The sequence below is a fragment of the Carlito syrichta genome, unplaced genomic scaffold (genome assembly GCF_000164805.1).
Source record: "Carlito syrichta isolate Samal-C Ts95f unplaced genomic scaffold, Tarsius_syrichta-2.0.1 Scaffold304751, whole genome shotgun sequence".
NCBI lineage: Eukaryota > Metazoa > Chordata > Mammalia > Primates > Tarsiidae > Carlito > Carlito syrichta.
In genome coordinates, this window is record NW_007248847.1 from 189,005 (window position 1) to 206,141 (window position 17,137).

The following is a 17,137-nucleotide window of genomic DNA, read 5'->3' on the forward strand; positions in this document are numbered from 1 at the left end:
CTGAGGTGGAAGGATCGCCGGAGCCCAGCGGGTCGAGGCTGCGGTGGCCGGGAGCGTGCCCTGTTCTCCAGCTTGGGTGACAGAGTGAGACTCCCGGGTTCTTTTCCTTACGGAGAGGGCCCTCTTCCAAGAGCCCTTTGTCGGTGTTCTTTTCTGTCTCCGTCTCCTTCCTCTGTTCCTCCTCCTCCTTGGGCAATCCTCCCTTTCAACACTGTCCTCACTGCCATCCACCCACACGGTGTGGTGATCCCAAGCGCCCCGGGTATCTCAGGACGGACAGGAGGCGGGAGCCAGTAGGAGCCTGGAAATGAGGGAAGGGTGAGATGCCCAGGGCAGGCGCTGAAGGGTGGCATAACGCCAGCGCCTCCCACACTGGTATGTTTGCAGAGCCCACACTGTGGGAGCTTCTGCAACAGTCTCTGGGCACGGCCAGGCCTCGCGGGGCTCAGGCTCAGCGGGATCAAGTTCCAAGGACCCCGCAGCTGCACGTGGCCAGTTTTCTCTTAAGGAATCAGACTTGGGGTCAGCAAGTTTTATGAGTCGCTCCTGAAGGAAACCCGATGAGGCTGGAGGGTGACCGCCTTGGGAAATGGGAAATGATGCAAGGACTTGTTAGTGTCTCCCTGAAGTTTCTAGTGACCCCGAGAGCTCAGCACAGCACGAGAAGAGACCTAGAGATCCTTGTCCACACTGAATCAATGTGCCATTGTCTCAGGGGATGGGAGACTGAGATCAGACACCTACGGGATTGGAGAAGCACGCAGGGAACAGGGCACAGGACACACGTGTGACTGGGAGGCAACATCCCTGTTCTAGTCCATTCTGAATGCGATGCAAGGGGGACCAGAGCGCTGGAGTCACACAGACTTGGTTTAACCTTAGCTGGTGCTTTGGCAACTCATAGGTGGCTTCAGAACTGCTTGAAGAGGCCGGGCACCGTGACTCACGCCTTTGCTGCAAGCCGGCCTCCCCTGCAGCTGCCCTGAAGTGTGACTTCTCTTCCATGAGTGCCTCAAAGGACCCTCCCGCTGGCGTGATTGCCACCAGCCATCAGCACCTTGGGAGTGCCTCCTACGTGTATCCTTCCAACCATAGCATCTACAGTCCGGACATATTTGTATGTGTCTAGGCAGGGTACGGTGGCTCACGCCTACAATCCCAGTACTTTGGGAGACTGGGCAGGAGGGTCACTTGAGGCCAGGAGTTCGAGACCAGCCTGGCCAACATAGTGACACCCTGTCTCTGCAAAAAAATGGGACGAAAATTAGCCGGATGTGGTGGTACGCGCCCGTGGTCCCAGCTATGGCTGAAGCGGATCATTTAAGATCAGGAGTTTCAAAACCCAACAGATGCTGGAGAGGATGTGGGGCAAAGGGAACATTTCTACGCTGTTGGTGGGAGTGTAAACTAGTACAACCTCTGTGGAAAACAGCTTGTCAATTCCAAAAGGATCTAAAAATTGGCCTTCCATATGACCCTGCAATCCCCCTACTGGGAATATTCCCGGAGGAATTCAAATCACTCTATGAAAAAGATACCTGCACATGCATGGTACATATACACAGTGGAATATTACATGGCTGAAAAGAAGGACAAAATTAGGAACTTCACAGCAACTTGGATGGACTTAGAGTCAATAATACTGAGTGATCGATCACAGAAGCAGAGAACCGAGTATCACATGTTCTCACTCATAAGTGGACCCTGAACAATTATCGTAATACGATAAGAAAAGGACTGGCAGCTGGGCTCGGTGGCTCAGCCTGTCATCCCAGTGCTTTGGGAGGCTGAGGTGAGTGGATTGCCTGAGCCCGCGGGTTTGAGACCCATCTGGGCAACTTGGCGAGACCTCATCTCTACAATACATAAAAAATTAGGTGGGCGTGGTAGCACACACCTGTAGTCCCAGCTACTTGGAAGGCTGAGGTGGAAGGACTGCCAGAGCCCAGCAGATCGAGGCTGCGGTGGCCGGGAGCGGCTACTGCACTCCAGCCTGGGTGACAGAGTGAGACTCCAACTCAAAAAAAAAAAAGAAAAGAATTGGCAGTAGTGGGATGCCAGGGAGGTGGGGGGAGACACACCTCATCAACAAGGGTCCCTGCATAATGAACATTTGTATACCTAACCCTGAATTGTACCCCACATCTTTATTTATTTATGCATTTATTTATGTATTTATTTATTTATTTCGAGTTGGAGTCTCACTCTGTCTTCCAGGATGGAGTGCAGTGGCGCACTCACGGCCACCCCAGCGTCCGACACCCACCGGACTCCGGCGATCCTTCCACCTCAGCCTTCCGAGTAGCCAGAACTACAGGTGCATGCTACCACGCCTGGCTAATTTTTCGATCTATTGTAGAGACGAGGTCTTACCAAGTTGCCCAGGCTGGTCTTGAATCCCTGGGCTCAGGCAATCCTCTCGCCTTGACCTGCCAAAGTGCTGGGATGACAGGCTTGAACCACCATGTCCGGCCAACCCCACATCTTTACAATTAAAAATTTTTTTTTTAAAGATCAGGATTTCAAGGCTGCAGGGAGCTATAATCAGGCCGCTGCACTTTAGCCTGGGCAACAGAGTGAGACTGTGTTTAAAATAGCACTAACAATAATAAACAAACAAGTCAACTACTCCCTGTAAAAAATTTTTTTTTTTTGGTGGGGGAAAGGGAGAAGAATAATATGGACATGGAGTGAGGAGAAAGACTGTTTCACACCTTTTTTCTCCTCCTTTGCCCTTTGGTCCTGGACTAAGGCAACGGGCTTGCACATTCGTAGCTGGAGGCCTCGGTTGGCCAGGGCTGCCTCCTCCAGGCTGACAGCCAACGTTGGAAACAAACAAGCCCGCAGGCAAATGGCAATGACTTTGGGCCTTCCTGGCAGCAACTTAAAAATGGTTGTACAGTTTTTAAAAGACAGCTTTTACATCGTTAAAACGAACACGCAGGCCAGCAAACGGCAAAGAGGCCAGGCCACCTCAGACTTGAGTGGGACCTGAAGCGTCCCAGATGGCCCCCACAGGGTCCCCAGCCCCAGGACATCTCCACCGCGGTTGCCCATCCTTGCAGGCAGAGGGTGTGGCTTCCCGCACTGCAAACGCCTCGGTCGGCACCTGCACTAAGGCCCGACACACAGTAGGGCTTCCTAAATATTTGAATGGACGACCCAGGAACTCATCCTGGCCTGCACATGTGCTAATGTGTTCTCTTTGCCTGCCCTGTTCTTTCACTCCAGGCTTTGGAACAATCTGATCTGACCAGCTCAGAGTCCGTATCTGAGACAGCAGTTTGTGAACTATTCGGAACTGCTTTCAGCTCTGAAACATGTTGAGAACTCAAAAAAAAAAAAAAAATGTGTGTTTATTTGGGTTTATCTGTCAATCACTATGATATTAGAAACTAAAACTAAGCCGGGCGTGGTGGTGCACGCCTGTAGCTCCAGCTACTTTGAAGGCTGAGTCAGAAGGATCGCCTGAGCCCAGCAGGTTGAGGCTGCGGTGGCCATGAGCGTGCCACTGCTCTCCAGCCTGGGCAACAGAGTGAGAGTCCGACTCAAAAAAAAAAAAGAAATTAAAACCAAAGGAGCCTGGCGTAGTGGCTCACACCTGTAATCCCAGCACTTTGGGAGACTGAGGCGGGAGGATTGCTTGAGCCCAGAAGTTCAAGACCAGCCTGGGTAACATAGCAAGACCTCGTCTCTACAAAAAATTAAAAAATTATCCTGGGGTGGTGGCACTTGCCTGGAGTCCCAAATACTTGGGAGGCTTGATGAGTCATGATTGTGCCACTGCACTCCAACCTGGGTGGCAGAGTGAGACCCCAACGCAAAAGGCCAAAAATTAAAGCTAAAGGAAAAGTTAAATGTTTATTAATTCCTGCATTTAAAAATAATTATAGCAAACTCAATACAGGTAAACACAAATAACATGTTTTTATCAGAGTCTCACCACGTCACCCAGGCTGGAGTGCAGTGGCATGCTCACGGCCACTGCAGCCAGGACCTGCTGCGTTCAGGTAATCCTCAGGCTTCCAAGTAGCTGTAATCTCAGGTGTTCACCACCACACCCGGCTAAATTTTTTGATTTATTGTAGAGATGAGGTCTCACCAAGTTGCCTGGGCTCAGACAATCCTCTTGCCTCTGCTTCCCAAAGTGCTGGAATTACAGGTGTGAAGCACTGTGACCGGCTGAGGAAAAAGAACTATTTTTTCACACAAAACAGAAAAATAAACGAGAAAAGTGGCATTGTTTTCTGTGTTTGCAAATCTCCCTAGTGTCTGGTTTCATAGAGGACGGATGGATTTGATCTGCATTCAATCTGCTGCAATAGTTACACAATTTAGTTACAAAATATTGTGAATTGATTCTTCCATGTTTAAACCTCAGTCACTTTCAAAGTCCTCTATGTTTGATTTCATGCACTTATCGAGATGCTTTTCCCACTGTTCAAAACAGTTGTTGGACTTGTCCATCTTGATGTTTCTTAGTACTTCTGCCGTTTTTTGTTTCGCCTCTTCCACGTCGGCAACATATTTCCCTTTGAGGACTTTTATCATCTGGGACCCAAAAAAAGTTACTCTGGGCGAGATCGAGTGAACAAGTGTTTTGGGTCAAAAACTGCCGAACACTCGTGCGGTGTGCGCAGATGCTCTCGTCAATCAACCATCGGGAAATGGGGCAAACACATTGAAAGACTCTCCAAAAAAATTCACTGAAGCTGGCTGGGGTGGCTCACGCCTATAATCCCAGCACTTTGGAAGGCTGAGGTGAGAGGATTGCCTGAGCCCACCGGTTCGAGACCAGCCCGGGCAACTTGGCAAGACCTCGTCTCTACAATAAATCAAAAAATTAACCGGGCGTGGTGCGCACGCCTGTAGTTCCGGCTACTCGGAAGGCTGAGGCGGAAGGATCGCCGGAGTCCAGCAGGTCGAGGCTGCGGTGGCCGAGAGCGTGCCACTGCACTCCAGCCTGGGCGACAGAGTGAGACTCCAACTCAGAAAAAAGAATTCAGTGAAGCTGAACGCAGCCTCTCCCAGCAATACCTGCTGGTCCACGGATGCCGATGGGTTCCTAGAACACTCACTTAGCGGGGACAGCCTGTCCCCAAAGGGGCCGTCCTCCAAATGATAATTTGCTGTGGTGAGCCCCGATCATGCCACTGCACTCTAGCCTGGGTGACAGAGTGAGAACTCGACTCAAAATACAAGCACACAAATAAATAAAAATCATGGGTCTATGCGACCCATTATCTTCTGACATCATGACAGCCACATAGAGGCTCACCCACGGACACTTCCTGAGCCCCCAGTGTATTTCTGTTTCTTTCCTTGTTGATTCTAGAAATGCTCAGTCAAGAACGGTATCTTGGCCGGGCATGGTGGCTCACGCTTGTTTTTTAAGCCCCCCCAAAAAAACTGAAGTCATGGAGAAAATATGACCTCATGCGAATATGTTTGGGGTAAGAGAGGCCTTCACAAGCCCCCCGAAAGGGGCTCTGGAAGCCCCCGGCTCCTCAGAGCTCACCATCGAGAGCCACTGCCTTGTACCTTATTTCTGTGTCTGGAACCTCTGCTCAGTCCTGAGGGTCTGCCTGGGACTAAACCTTGGCCTTCTGCGGCCACCACCCAGTAGCACAGGAGAGGGCTATCCATGTCGCTACAATGCCTCCCCTGTGTACCTTCTCCCACTGTTTGCTTTTTATTTTTGGAGTTGGAGTCTCACTCCATCGCCCAGGCTAGAGTGCAGTGGCACGCTCACAGCCACCCCTGCTGTGCTCCGGTGATCCTTCCGCCTCAACCTTCCAAGCAGCTGGAACGACAGTCCCGCGCCACTACACCTGGCTAATTTTTTGATTTATTGTAGAGATGAGGTCTTGCGAGTTGCCCAGGCTGTTCGTGAACCCATGCGCTCAGGTCATCCTCTCATCTCGGCCTCCCAAAGTGCTGGGATTACAGGCGTGAGCCACTGCGTCCAGCCGATATCTCACTGCTTTCGGGGCAGCTGTGCAACAGACAGGACTGGTGTTTCATCTTATCCGGGAGTAGAGATTCCTGAGAAGCCTTAAGTTCAGAGTTCATGTGGTTTGCCTGGTGTCGTCCAGCTGGTTAGGGGCAGAGCCTGTGCTTGGACGCATGCCTTCTGGCCCGAACGACGGGCTCTTTTTTTGGCCACTGGTGCCCGCAGAACGCAGATTTGAGCTCAACTCCTCCAGCCCAAAGCATGGAGATGCATTTAGCACTTTCTTTCTTTCTTTTTTTTTTTTTAAATTGAGTCAGAGTCTCACTCTGTCACCCAGACTGGAGTGCAGTGGCCGCTCCCAGCCACCGCAGCCTCGACCTGCTGGGCTCCAGCGATCCTTCCGAGTAGCGGGAATTACAGGCACGCGCTACCGTGCCTGGCTAATTTTTTGATTTGTCGTAGAGATGAGGTCTCACCAAGTTGCCCAGGCGGGTCCCGAACCCGCGTGCTCAGGCAATTCACTCACCTGGGCCTCCCAAAGTGTGGGATCACAGGTTGAGCCACTGAACCCGGCCGACCCTTTCCTAATGTCTACCCTGATGGAGAAGGGTGGCTGGTATTTACTGAGCGCCTACTGTATTCCAATCACTGCACCAAATGCCTTGCTTTCCACCGACCTCACAAAGGCAGGCATTACCCTCTCCCAAGAAGAAAATCAAGGCTTGGAGAGGTTTAAATATCTTGAACTACCTTGGTCAAGATGCATAGGTAATAACTGGTGGCACTGTCATGTGGACCGGGTCACCTTATTCCAGATCCTGTGCTGTTTTCTTTTCTTTCTTTCTTTCTTTTTTTTTTTTTGAGTTGGAGTCTCACTCTTGTTGCCCAGACTGGAGGAGCGTAGTGGCATGCTCACGGCCACTGTAGCCTCGCCCTGCTGGGCTCAGGTGATCCTTCTGCCTCAGCCTTCCAGTAGCTGAAAGCACAGCATGTCCCACCACACCCGAGTCATTTTTCAATTTATTGTAGAGCCGAGATCTCACCAAGTTGACTAGACTGGTCAAGAACCCCCAGGCTCAGGCGGTCTTCTTGCCTTGGCCTCCCAAATGTGCTGTTTTTCATCATGTGACTATGCCTTCACTAAAATCGTGCCTCTCTGCTGGGTGAGGAGGCTCGTGTCTGTAATCGCACCACTTTGGGAAGTTGAGGCGGGAAGATTGCTTGAGCCCAGGGGTTTGCAACCAGCCTGGGCAACATAGCAAGACATCATCTCTACAAAAAAAATCAAAAAATTAGTCGGGCGTGGCGGTGCACGTCTGTAGTCCCAGCTACTGAGGACCGAGGCAGAAGGATTGCCTGGACCCGGGAGGCTGAGGCTGTGGTGAGCCCCGATCATGCCACGGCACTCCAGCCTGGGTGACAGACTGAAACCTCAACCCAAAATGCAAACAAGCAAATAAATAAAAATCATGGGTCTATGTGACCCATTATCTTCTGACACCATGACAGCCACTTAGATGCTCACCTGCAGACACTTCCTGAGCTCCCAGTGTATTTCTGTTTCTTTCCTTGTTGATTCTAGAAATGCTCAGTCAAGAACTGTATCTTGGCCAGGCGTGGTGGCTCAGGCCTGTAATCCCAGCATTTTGGGAGGCTGAGGCAAGAGGATTGCCTGAGTCCAAGGGTACGAGACCAGCCTGGGCAACTCGGCAAGACCTTATCTCTACAATCAATAAAAAGATTAGCACAGGTGTGGTGATATGTGCCTGTAGTTCCAGCTACTTGAAAGACGAGGCAGAAGGCTCGCCTGAGCCCAGCAGGTGGAGGCTATGGTAGCCATGATCATACTACTGCACCCCAGCCCGGTGACAGAGACCCTCTGACTCGAAAAAGAACGGTATCCTGTCCGCCGTCTCCAAGTTCACTTCAGCCTCTCCTGTTACTGCAATTCTGCCCATCTGAGGGACCTTGAAATCCGCTAAAGAAAGCAGAGTGAGGAGGGGGAGGCATTTCTTTACAACCAGTGATGGATAGAGAGCATGCGATTGACATTCACTGACGTGTAGAGGTGAATCACCGAAGGCTGAGGGTCCCTGCCCCCCTCCTGGGCTCCATGGTGACCAGACCCAGCCTCATCCAGCTTCCAGCCTCTCCTCCACAGGGCTGGTCCCAGGTGCACCTTTGAGATAACAATACCGTCTCCTAAAACAAACAGCCATTGTGTCTACACAAAGAACTTCAATGTTTCCTCCGCCAACAAAAGGCTACAGCCATCCCTCTAAGAAGACAAAGGGTTGGAAGCCCTTTCATAAATATCATGACAGTGGCCTGGGGAGGGAAAGGCGGAAGGTTATTCCCCAGCACTTTCTCCACGGAGGAATAACGGGAACAGCACTGACTCCCCCCATCAGGACCAGTTCTGAATGACTGAACTCTTCCTAATGACGATAATAGCAACAAAAGGAAATAATGCCATCTGTCCCTTACAGTATTGCCGTCTGGATCAAGGAGATAATCAGTGTGAACACGCTCTGGTAGGGTTAAAGGGCCGACGATGGGTATTGTTATCATCCGTAGATGGACGGGCATATATGTCACCTGCCTAGAAAAGATAGCTCTATTTTAGCCAGATGAGACTCCAAGCAGGGCCGGTTTCTAGGCCCTCCAAGGCCCTGGAATAGAGGATAACAAAGAAGTGAGGTCCATACTGCTGACTGCGGTGGTTTACTGGGGCCGTCCTATGCCACATCACTGGGTGGACGATGCCTAGATTTGCTGGCTATTTCCTCCTCCCCATGCCCCCAGGAACCCAGATCCTGGAAATGAGATCCCGGCAGTTGGCTAATTTTTTTTTGGAAAGACTAGGTCTTGCTATGTTGCCCAGGCCGCATTCCATGGGTTTTAACACATACATAATGACAGGTATCTACTGTTATGCACTGCCCTAAAAATCCCCCATGCCTGTTCGTCCCGCCATCTCCGCAATCCCTGAAGCCACCTGCAAATGTTCCTGTCTCTGTAGTTTCTCTTTTCCAGAACGGCAGAGAGTTGGAATCCTACAACACGGAGCCTTTCCCGACTGGCTTCTTTCTTGAAAGGTTTTAAACAAACAAACAAACAAAAAAAACCAGCCAGTCTAGAGGTTTTGAAATCCCCCTAGATAATTTGAAGATCTTGATGGACAATGATGGCATTAGAGTCTTTGTAAGTGTTATCTCCATAAGACAAGTATTGTTACCCCCGTTCTACCAACAGGAAGGGTTCAAGACCACGCAGCCAGGAAGTAGAAGAGCTATTATGAATAGCACTAGAGTCCAGGTGGTTCGACTCCAGTGTGTTCGATCCGTCATGCCAAGTGTTTACTGGATACTAGGCATGGGTCCTGGTGCCTTTAACCTCGGTCACAGGACTGACAGGGAGGCACACGCTGACACATCAGCATGCCCACCTGTATGTCCCTCCAGGGCTTAGAGAAATACATCCTACCGGGACAGAGTGGCAGCTTCCTGCATGACTCCCGGGCCTCCTCCACTCTCAGGCCTTGAGTCCTGGGTCCTCAGGCCCGAGAGCCCCATCCAGCACATGGACTGGCAAGACTGGGCGGGTCCATCTCAGCACTCTTTTTATTTTTTTGAGTCGAAGTCTCACTCCGTCACCCAGGCTGGAGTGCAGGGGCACACTCCCGGCCACCGCAGCCTCGACCTGCTGGGCTCCGGCGATCCTTCTGCCTCAGCCTTCCGAGTAGCTGGAACTACAGATGCACGCCACCACGCCTGGCTAGTTTTGTTTGATCTATTGTAGAGAAGAGGTCTCACCAAGTTGCCCAGGCTGGTCTCGAAGCCAGGAGCTCGGGCAATCCTCTCGCCTCGGCCTCCCAAAGTGCTGGGATGACAGGCTGAGCCATCACGCCTGGTCGAGCTCAGCATTCTTAACCAGGTTTGTATTATCCATGTCCCCAGAGCCTCTTTATTTATCTGTTTGTTTATTGAATCGGGGTCTCACTCTGTCGCCCAGGCTGGAGTGCAGTGGCACAATCACAGCTCACCGCCTCCTCAACCTCCTGGGCTCACACAATCCTTCCACTGCAGCCTCCTGACTAGCTGAGACTACAAATACACACCACCACGCCCGGCTAATTTTTTTGTAGAGACGAGGTCTCACTATATTGCTCAGGCTGGTCTCAATCTCCTAGGCTCAAGCAATCCTCCTGCCTCAGCCTTCCAAGTAACTGAGACTACAGGTGCAGGCCACCATGCCCAGCTAATTTTTTAAGTTGCCCAGGCGGGTCTCGAACTCCTGGGCTCCAGCAATCCTCCCGCCTCGACTTCCCAAAGTGCTGGGGTTTCAGGTGTGAGCCACCACACCTGGCCAGGACCCTCTTTAGATATTTTCTTCCTAGTTGCTACCCACGCCAATTAAGTCTTTGTACCACAGATAGACTATGTTTGCTTATGTACTGTGGCTTTTTGGAGGGCCTAAAAGCTATTGTAGTATCTTAGGGATTTTTTCTTTTTTGTCCTCTGAGAAACTATTTTTACCGCCTGGGAGCTACACTGTCCCCACTGAGAATGCAGATGGCGGGGACTCAGAACAGCTGGGAGCCAAGAGGCCCAGGAGGCGAGGCCAGGACCTTGGAGAGCGCCCAAGAAGCCCCCACGGAGAGCACGGCCAAGGCTCCATGCTGCCTGAGGGCATGTCTGCAGGAAGGAGGCGAGAGGGCGGGGTCGGCACACCGGTGCTGGTACTATTTTACAGAATGGTTCAGAAACCATCTGGGTGTGAAGGCTCCAGATTCTGCCTCATAAAAAGTTCTTGGGGGTGGTACTTTGTGAGTGTGGACTTTGATTCTCAGGGTCAAAAGCAGTTAAACGGCCCATCTTCAGGTAGTTTCATGATTTGGGGCCAAGCAGTGTGGCTCATGCCTGTAATCCCAGCACCTTGGGAGGCCGAGGAGGAAGGACTGCTTGAGTCCAGGAGTTCAAGACCAGCCTGGGTAACAGGACCTTGTCTCTACAAAAAAAAAAAAAAATTGCTGGGCATGGTGGCACACACCTGTAGTCCCAGCTACTCAGGAGGCTGAGACGGAAGGGTCGCCTGAGCCCAGCAGGTTGAGGCTGCAGTGAGCAGTGATGGGGCCACTGCACTCCAGCCTGGGTGACAGAGGGAGACCCCGACTCAAAAAGAAAAAAATGATTTCAGTGCTTTGCTGAGCGCCTGCCTCCGCAGGTGCTGGGGCCTCTCAGAGGCTTAAAGGCATCAGGGATTTGCCGGGAGACAGACTGGTCCTCCCGCCCCTGTGCTCCATTGCTGGCTGGGTCCAGGGTGCTGAACCCAGTCTCCTAACATCTGCTGTGAGTTGAAAACAACAGCAGCATAGACCATGTGCTGGACCGACACTCGCTAAGCATCTTTGTGGGCTACTTCCTTGAACCTTCACCACAGTCTTGTCAGGTGGGTCTGACTGTAAGCCAAGGCCAAGCGAGGTTAGCAAGCGTGCTGAGGGTCACCAGCTCATAAGGGGAGCGTCCGACTTGGAGCCCAGACAGTCTGACTTCAGAGCCCACTTGCTGAGCCAGCAGGCTCGGTTGCCATTAGAGTGACTCAGTGACTCTGGTTGGGTTTTTGTGAGGGTTAAAAAACACCCCATTCAGCCGGGTGTGGTGGCTTACACCTGTAATCCCAGCCCTTTGAGAGGTCGAGGTGGAAGGATCACTTGATCCCAGGCGTTTGGGACCAGCCTGGACAACACAGCAAGACTTCCTCTCTACAAAAATAAAATAAAAGTAGGTGGATACGGCGGCATGCACCTGTAGTCCCAGGGACTCAGGAGGCTGAGCTAGGAGAATCATTTGAGTCCAGGAGTTTGTGACCAGCCTGGGCAACATAGCAAGATCCCATCTCTAAACAAACAAACAAAATATCTTATCTCTATGCGTAGTACAATGCCATCATCTCCCCACTGAACTTTTCCCAGAAATACCTCTCAGACACAAGGCCCGGGCAGCTGCCCTCCCCAAGAGAACTCAAATGCATCCTGTTACTTCTATGCTTGTGGCCCCCCAATGGCTCCCGTGGCCACAGGATAAAGTCCAGGCTCCACATCCTGCCTCCTAAGGCCTTCGTGATCTGCTCCTGCTCCTAGCCAGTCTCGTTCTCAAATTCTCTGCCCTGCCACATCGGTACCCTTTAACCAGCCTGTGCCTTCTGTCCCCTCTGGGCCACCTGCTGTCCCCTCGTCCTGAGAACCTCCAGTCCCTTCACCTCCCTTTCAGGGGGCTCCGTCCTCATCATCTGCCAGGTGTCGGCTTAGACATCACATCCTCTGCACGTCCTCGCAGACCCCCCCGATCGTATCCCACAGAGCTAGCAGCCTCGCAGGACTCTGAGCTGGTCAGACCGCCTGGAGCATGTTTTGTCCAGTACCCGGCCTCATAGAGACCAGGTTGGAGACAGGCGACCAAGCTGGGGGCGCTCTGAAGTCAGTTTAGTCCCTGCTAGGCACTGAGTAATGACCTCACAGATACCCTCTCACACAGCCTGTCGGATCTCTAAGTGCAGAGGAGAAGGCTGGGACGCAAAGACGCTAAGCAAACTGCTCAAGGATCCTCAAGGTCAATGGCGGAAATTGCTCGAGGTCCCTCAATGCTCAATAGTGGAAATTGCTCGAGGTTCCTCAAGGTCAACGGTGGAACATGGCATTTGAACTCAAATCTGTGCAAATTCAGAGCCCATGCCTTCTATCTCTGTATAATACCACTTCCGGAAACCGTGTGTGTGTGTGTGTGTGTGTGTGTGTGTGTGTGTGTGTGTGTGTGTGTGTGTATGTGAGAGAGAGAGAGAGAGAGAGAGAAAGAGAGATGGGGAGATGGGAGACAGAGACAGAGACAGGGTCTCACTCTGTCACGTAGGCTGGAGTGCAGTGGGAGATCATAGCTCACTGTAGCCCTGAACTCCTGGTCTCAAGCGATTCTCCCACCTCAGCCTCCCGGGTAGCTGTGACTACAAGCAAACAGCACGACACTTGACTAATTCTAAAATTTTTTGTAGAGATGGGGTCTTGCTGTGTTGCCCAGGCTTGGAAACCATGTTATAGTAAATGGTTTAGTGATAAAACAGAAATTATTTCCCCTGGAGAACAGATGACCAAGAGGAAGCTACAGTCACTCAAATGGTTGAAAGGTTGTCACTTCAGAGAGTAATAGAGAAGCAGATGGCTCAGAAGAAGAAGGAACATTCTGGAAGGTGAGTCCCTGAGGGAAAGACCCAAGAATCGGTCTCCTATGCGTCCCTCAGGCCAATGTCTGGAACAGAAGATGGGGCTTCACAAACGGAAAGAAAGAGAGCTGTCCGTCAGCGGAACAGGAAACAGTGAAGCCCCCATGGACCCTCCCCAGGACGGGCCGATTGGCCGCTTGACAGAGCCCCGGGAGAGGTTTCTGCGTCCTTGACCTGAACGGCCTCCAAAGCCCCTGGCCGCTCAAGGATTCTGTCATTATTATTATTATTTTATTATTTATTATTTAATACAGCGACAAGGTCTTGCTATGCTGCCTAGGCTCCTGGGCTCAAGCAACCCTCCCGCCTCAGCCTCCCAAAGTGCTGGGATGACAAGTGTGAGCCTCTGCACCGGGCCAGATTCTGTAGTGGTCAGACTCGGTGTGTGACTGCCACTTCGGAGGTCACAGATGACCCGTCACGCGCCAGCGCCCTGAGACGACGGAACTGGGCTTCCAAGACCACGCTCCCACCCCATTCCCGCCCCAGACGGAGGAGTTGGAGATGGCTCATGGTAACTCCGGGGAGCAGAAGCGCCCCAAAGGCTGAGCTAAGGACAGAGACATTTCAATTGCGTGTGGACAGCGCCTCTGCCCGTGGGGTTCGCTGCCGTCACGGGACCTGAAAAGGAGATAAACACTCCTCGCTGACAGCTGGCTGAGACCAAAAATCAATATGTCAGCACAGGAATGCCTGCCAGTCATTTGTTTGCCGAAAGGGAATGGGCGCGCCCCGCAACCGAGGACACCGCCCCGGCCGCTGTGCCTCACACGCACGGCACCTCTCCTCTTCGTGTGCCGAGTGGCCGGCGGTCCAGATTGGAGACGCCCCTCTGCCCAGCACAGGGAATCTGACAGATCACACCAGAGTGAGGGCTTTTGGCCCAGCTCTCCCAGGGGGTGCAGGGGGTCGGCTCAAGAGGATAACACCTCCCATCAGCACTCACGCGGCCAGGCTCCCTGATGCCACTTCCGAGAGCTTCAGGCCCCCTTGAAAGAGGACAGGGACCCCTGGGCACGGAGGCACTTCCTGGCACAACCTACAGCTTTCGTGTACACACACACACACACACACACACACACACACACAAGCACCGCTACACACACAATACCAAGGCACCCACAGGCAAGCCGCACTTGCGCCATTTCTGAAAGAAGTAATTCACCAAGGATGGAGCTCTGACCATGACCGCTAGGCCTCACTGCCCTTGACCTGTTTGGTCCAACCACACCATTCCCTGCAGTTCTCTGACTGCGTGTCCCTGCAGTCTGCCTGCCTGTCCTTCCCCTTGCTGCTCTCAGCCCTGGGATCACCCCTGCACCTCGAACCCTCTTCCCAGGCATCTGAGTTCCCAGACCTCCCGACTCTTCGTCTTCCTGCCTCTCAAGAAACACGGATGGGAAATGGTGTCGTGACAATGTAAAGCCCACCACCCTAGTGTTTCCAAACGGAAAGGAGCGATCTTCCGTTCTTGGCAGAAGTGCAGACGCCTCTGCCTGCCAGCGGACAGCAGCGACCGAGCCCGGGGCGGCGCCCTGACCTTACAGCGGGGCTCCCCTGGTCTGTCCCGCAAACATCCCTTTCGCCAACAGCCTTGCCTCCCTCGGCCCTCCTCGACCGACAAGTTCTTTGTAAACGAAGTATCTTAAGCCAGGGAGGTGTGCATAGGGCTCGAATGTTGGCACGGAAGCTGCCAGGACACAGCTGCCGGGACGAGGGACCCGTCCCCCCCATGCTGCCCGCAGAGACACGGACACAGCGATCGTGCGCGCAGAGGCGCCTCGCGGGCAGACGTCTGTGCAGACAAACGCGACTCACAGAGGCAGACGTCTGCCAGGAACACCACGTAGACCAGCAGCTCCCGCAGGGTGGTCTTCACATACAGTGCCTGGTCCTCCGCTGTGTTCTCCGTCAGGGTCGTTCCCCAGAGTCCTGAGGGGAGTTGGAGAGAGGCCTGGGACTCCTGCTGGCAGCGTTCTTCCCAGTTATCTCACCCAGCACCCCTGGTCTTCACCCTGGCCTGTACCCTCGGCCTTCACTCCCGGCCGTCACCCCTGGCTTTCAGCCCCATCCATCCAGCCCTTCCGCGCCCATCACTGTATCCCTTGGCTGGCTTCGACTGGCATACCCACGCCCCGGCCGGCCCTCGGTGATCAGATGCCCCGAGGTAGACAGGGGTGAAGAGGCAAAAGTGAGGCACTTGTTCCAAGTGGAGAGTCAGGGTGTCACTGCATCCAAGCCTCCCTCATGCCCCTGAGGGCCCCCAAATGATGGCCTGGCTGGGCTCCTGCTCCAGCGAACCGCTGGCCGGTGACTCTGGAGCGTGGGGCTCTAACCCAGACGGTCCACACCTCCGGTGTGAGGCCGAACTGCCACCTCCTCTTCAGACCACAGCTCTGCCTCAAAACTGTTGGTGACCCCGTCTTTTTTTTTTAAATTTTATCACCCAGGCTGGAGTGCCAAGGCACAGTCACGGCTCACTGCAGCCTCAAACTCCCAGACTCAGGCTATCCTCCTGCCTCACCCTCCCGAGTACCACTGAGAGGACAGGCGTGGGCCATCAAGCCTGGCTAATGTTTTGACTTTTGTAGAGACGGGGTCTGGCTGTGTTCCTCAGGCTGGTCTTGAACTCCTGGGCTCAAGCCATCCTCTGGCCTCAGCCTCCCAGAGCGCTGACGGGCGGTGACTGACTCTCCCAGGAACACCCTCCCCCCAGGCTGGTACCTCGGATGCTTCGGCAGACGTGGAGGCAGCAGCTGGACCCTCGGGTCCTGCGTGCCTTCCCCTGGGCGTCCTCTTCGGGCTTCTGGGGCCGGGGCGGCGGGGGCACCGTGCTGGACACCGTGCAGATGGTCAGCGGCCCGGGCGGGGACGGGGACCTGCTGTAGGCGGGGTTGTCCCAGGCACCCTGGCCGGGCTTTCCCGGCTCGTGCCTGGGGCTGTCCACAGCCTTCATGGGCACGGAGGGGGTCGGGCGCCCGGGCCCCACTCAGCTGGAGGACGGTGAGCAGAGGCGCAGCCCAGCCCGCTGGCCAGGCCGTCTGGGAACAGCTGCCCCCACCCGGCCTCTGCGCCTGCCTTTGTGGGGGCGACCTGCGTGGGGGAGGAGCCGGCAAGGGCCAGCTCCAGCGATGCAGCGCCTGGCGGGGAGGGCGGGTGGAGGAACAAGTGCCGGGGAGGGGGCGGAGCTCGCGAGGACAGTCCAGAGGTCCGCGGAGATGGACAGGGGAGCGGAAAGGGGGGTGGGCGGGGCCGAGCGCATCCCGAAAACTCCTGAAAGGGCCGCCGTGGATCCTGGGACCCAAGTGGGGTGGGAGACCCAGAGGCTGGCCTCCCTCGGCCCAGACAGTGGGGCGGAGGCCCCTCGGTCTGCCCTTGAGCAGGGGGAGAAGGACGGCTCCTCTTCCCCCCTCCCTCCCCTTTGACGGGATGGTGGCGGGAGAGGGCCTGGCCTCTGATGCTTGCAGATGGCCTCCGACCCCTGAGGGGCAGCAGGAGGGACGCGCAGCCCCAGGTCTGAGTCCCGGGTTGGGAGTCCCAGGTCAGAGTCCCGGGTCAGAGTCCTGGGTCGGAGTCCCAGGGTGGAGTCCCGGGTCGGAGGCTTGCCCTCCCACGGCTCAAGGATGAGGTGCCCAAGAGAACAGGCCTCCTGAGGCCCCAGACTCAGGAAAAGGCTGAGTCCTGACTGGGAGGCTGGGTCGGAGAGCAAGGGACAAGGGCAGCCTGGCCTGGGGCTCCCTGGGGGTGGTGCCTGGGCCTGTCCTTGCTCTGCTTAGACGGGCCCAGCAGGGCAGGCTTGAGCACCGCACGGGAATGTGCGGACACCAGGGTCCAGCTGCTGCTTTGTTTTTTTGAGTTAGGGCCTCACTCTGCGGCCCCCAGGCTGGGGTGCAGTGGCACAATCACGGC

At 54.1% G+C, this 17,137-nt stretch overlaps 1 protein-coding gene across 1 annotated transcript in view; it reads right to left on the bottom strand.

Annotated features, from left to right (window-relative positions):
- The window catches only part of PKD2L1 (polycystin 2 like 1, transient receptor potential cation channel), a 38,917-nt gene extending 22,733 nt beyond the window's left edge, over nt 1–16,184 (bottom strand). Inside the window, 2 exon segments of the mRNA XM_008060871.1 lie at nt 15,047–15,160; nt 15,953–16,184. Of these exon segments, the coding sequence (XP_008059062.1) occupies nt 15,047–15,160; nt 15,953–16,184 (346 nt within the window).
- Between the last annotated feature and the right edge of the window lie 953 nt (nt 16,185–17,137).